Below are 2,453 nucleotides of genomic sequence, written 5' to 3'. Positions count from 1 at the left end.
TCACCCTCCGAGGGAGTGCATTCCACTGTCGAACAGCCCTTACTGTCAGGAAATTCCTCCTAATGTTCAGGTGGAATCTCTCTTCCTGGAGCTTGCATCCATTGTTCTGGGTTCTGTTCTCTGGGGCAGCAGAAAACAAGCTTGCTCCCTCCTCAATATGACATCCTTTCTCTTAACCTTCTCTTCTCCAGGCTAAACGTCCCCAGCTCCTTAAGTAGTTCCTCATAGGGCATGGTTTCAGTCTTAGGGCTTCTGACCTTGGAGATTCACCCCACAGAACTCACTCCAGGGCAGCACAGCAGAGGCCCTATGGCTTTCTTGGCGAGCCCTTCCCTCCCATTGCCCCCAGGAGGGCCAGGCTGAGCTGGGCTGGCTGTGTGGCACCGGTTTTGCCCCGCCACCTCCTCCGCCTCCTCAGCCGGGCTGCCAGCCACTCCACTGCCTTGCCTCTGGGACCGGTTCGCCTCAGGGCCTCCTCAGGCGCCCCCTTCTTCCCTTGGCCAGAGGCTAGGCCGAGGCTCCAGGCCTTCCCTTTGGGCCTGAGGGGTGTCGCGAGGGTCAGGGGCGCCAAGGCCAGGCAGGGGAGCGACCAGGAGCCAGGCTGCAGCCACACTGGAGACATAATAACCTGGTTTTTTAATAAGTCTTTTCTGGCCCCAGGCTATGGAATTCTGGGAGCTGGGGCATGTTGCGGGGCCCACAACAAACCCCAACTCCCAAAATCCCCTAGCCTGGAGCCAGACCAGTTAAGGCGGTGCCAAACTGGGTTATGTCTCCAGTGTGGATGCAGTGCAGCCTCAGTCAGTCAGGGAGGGGGAGAGGGAGGCTGGGTGGCAGGGCTGCTCCCGCCTCCCTTACGTCGCCGGCGGAGGGGGCCCTTGTTCTTCTGGGCATGCTCTCAGGCAGACCCCGCTGCTGCTGCCCAAAGAGAGGCGGAGGGAGGGAAGGAGGGAAGGAGGGCGCCTTCTGCCGGAGCCCAGCCTCGGTTTTCTGCTGCTGCTGCTGCTAAAGCTGAGGGAGGAAGGGAAGAAGGGAGGCAGAGGGATATGGCATGAGCTCCGGCCATTGTTGTTGTTGTTGTTGTTGTTATTATTTATGGTATTTATACCCAGCCCTTCATCCCTCAGAACGGCTTACAATTATTATTGTTGTTGTTATTATTATTTTTAATGCGAGGGCTGCCTGCCCTCAGGCTCGCAGTCTATGCCAGGCCATGGAGTTCCCCCCCGGGAACGAGAGCCTGGGGCCGGGCAACGCCTCCCTCTCGGCGGGGTCCCGCTGGGTCTACTCTGCAGGGTGGGTGGCGGTGCTGTCCTCGCTGGTGGCCTCTCTGATGGCGCTGACGCTGTCCGGGAACGCGCTGGTGGTGGCAGCGGTGCTGCGCCGGGGTCCGCTGCGGGCCCCGCAGAACCTCTTCCTGCTCTCCCTGGCCGGCGCCGACATCCTGGTGGCCGCCCTGGTGATGCCCTTCTCCTTGGCCAACGAGCTGATGGGCGAGTGGGTCTTCGGCCGGGCCTGGTGCCGCCTCTACCTGGCGCTGGACGTGCTCCTCTGCACCGCCTCCATCGTCCACCTCTGCGCCATCAGCCTGGACCGATATTGGTCGGTGACCAAGGCCCCGGAGTACGACGGGCAGAGGACCCCCGGGAGGGTCAAGGCGGCCATCCTGATGGTCTGGCTCCTCTCCGCCGCCATCTCCTCGCCCCCGCTGCTCTCCGGGGCCCATTGGCAGACAGAGCCACCCTCCCGCTGCAGCCTCAACGATCAGACTTGGTACATCTTGGCCTCCTGCGCCGGGTCCTTCTTTGCTCCGGGACTCATCATGCTCCTGGTTTATCTCCGCATCTACCGCGTGGCTAAGCGCCGGAGTAGCAGCACCAACAGCAGCAGCAGGAGCCTCTCTTGTAAAGAGGGACCCAAAAGAGAGGCAGCCGAGGAGGAAGGGAAGACCCTCGCGGTGGCCTCCTCCTCGGAGCTGTCCTCTTCGCCCCGGCCCCGGGGGCATCGTCGTCGCCGTCGAAGCCGTCGAGGAGGCACCGAAAGCCAAGGCAGCCTGGCTCTGAAACAAGCTCGGGAGAAGCGCTTCACTCTGGTGCTGTCGGTGGTGATGGGGGTCTTCGTGGTCTGCTGGTTCCCCTTCTTCTTCAGCTACAGCCTCTACGGCATCTGCCGCCAGGCCTGCCAGGTCCCCGAGACCCTCTTCAAGTTCTTCTTCTGGATCGGCTACTGCAACAGCTCCCTCAACCCCATCATCTACACCGTCTTCAACCGGGACTTCCGACGGGCTTTCAAGCGCATCCTCTTCGGAAGGGCCTCCTCCAGGGCCGGCAGAGCTAGGATCGTGGACCGCAGGCTCTTGGCTCTCCACTGACTGGAGACAGAACCCGCTTTGGCAGGGCTACTTGCTCTTTCTCCAGGCTATGGAATTCTGGGAGTTGGAGTTTGTTGTGGGG

General features: G+C 61.6%; 1 protein-coding gene across 1 annotated transcript; it reads left to right on the top strand.

The window, feature by feature from the left end:
• The first annotated feature begins 980 nt into the window (after nt 1–980).
• Nucleotides 981–2,426, top strand: LOC121918421 (alpha-2Da adrenergic receptor-like). The gene has a single exon (XM_042444476.1). The coding sequence runs from the start codon at nt 1,052–1,054 to the stop codon at nt 2,369–2,371; it is 1,320 nt and encodes a 439-aa protein (XP_042300410.1). The 5' UTR covers nt 981–1,051; the 3' UTR covers nt 2,372–2,426.
• Nucleotides 2,427–2,453: the final 27 nt, after the last annotated feature.

The sequence above is a fragment of the Sceloporus undulatus genome, unplaced genomic scaffold (genome assembly GCF_019175285.1).
Source record: "Sceloporus undulatus isolate JIND9_A2432 ecotype Alabama unplaced genomic scaffold, SceUnd_v1.1 scaffold_10792, whole genome shotgun sequence".
Lineage (NCBI taxonomy): Eukaryota > Metazoa > Chordata > Lepidosauria > Squamata > Phrynosomatidae > Sceloporus > Sceloporus undulatus.
Note: the sequence above shows the minus strand (reverse complement) of the source record. Positions and strands in the feature narration are given on the sequence as shown.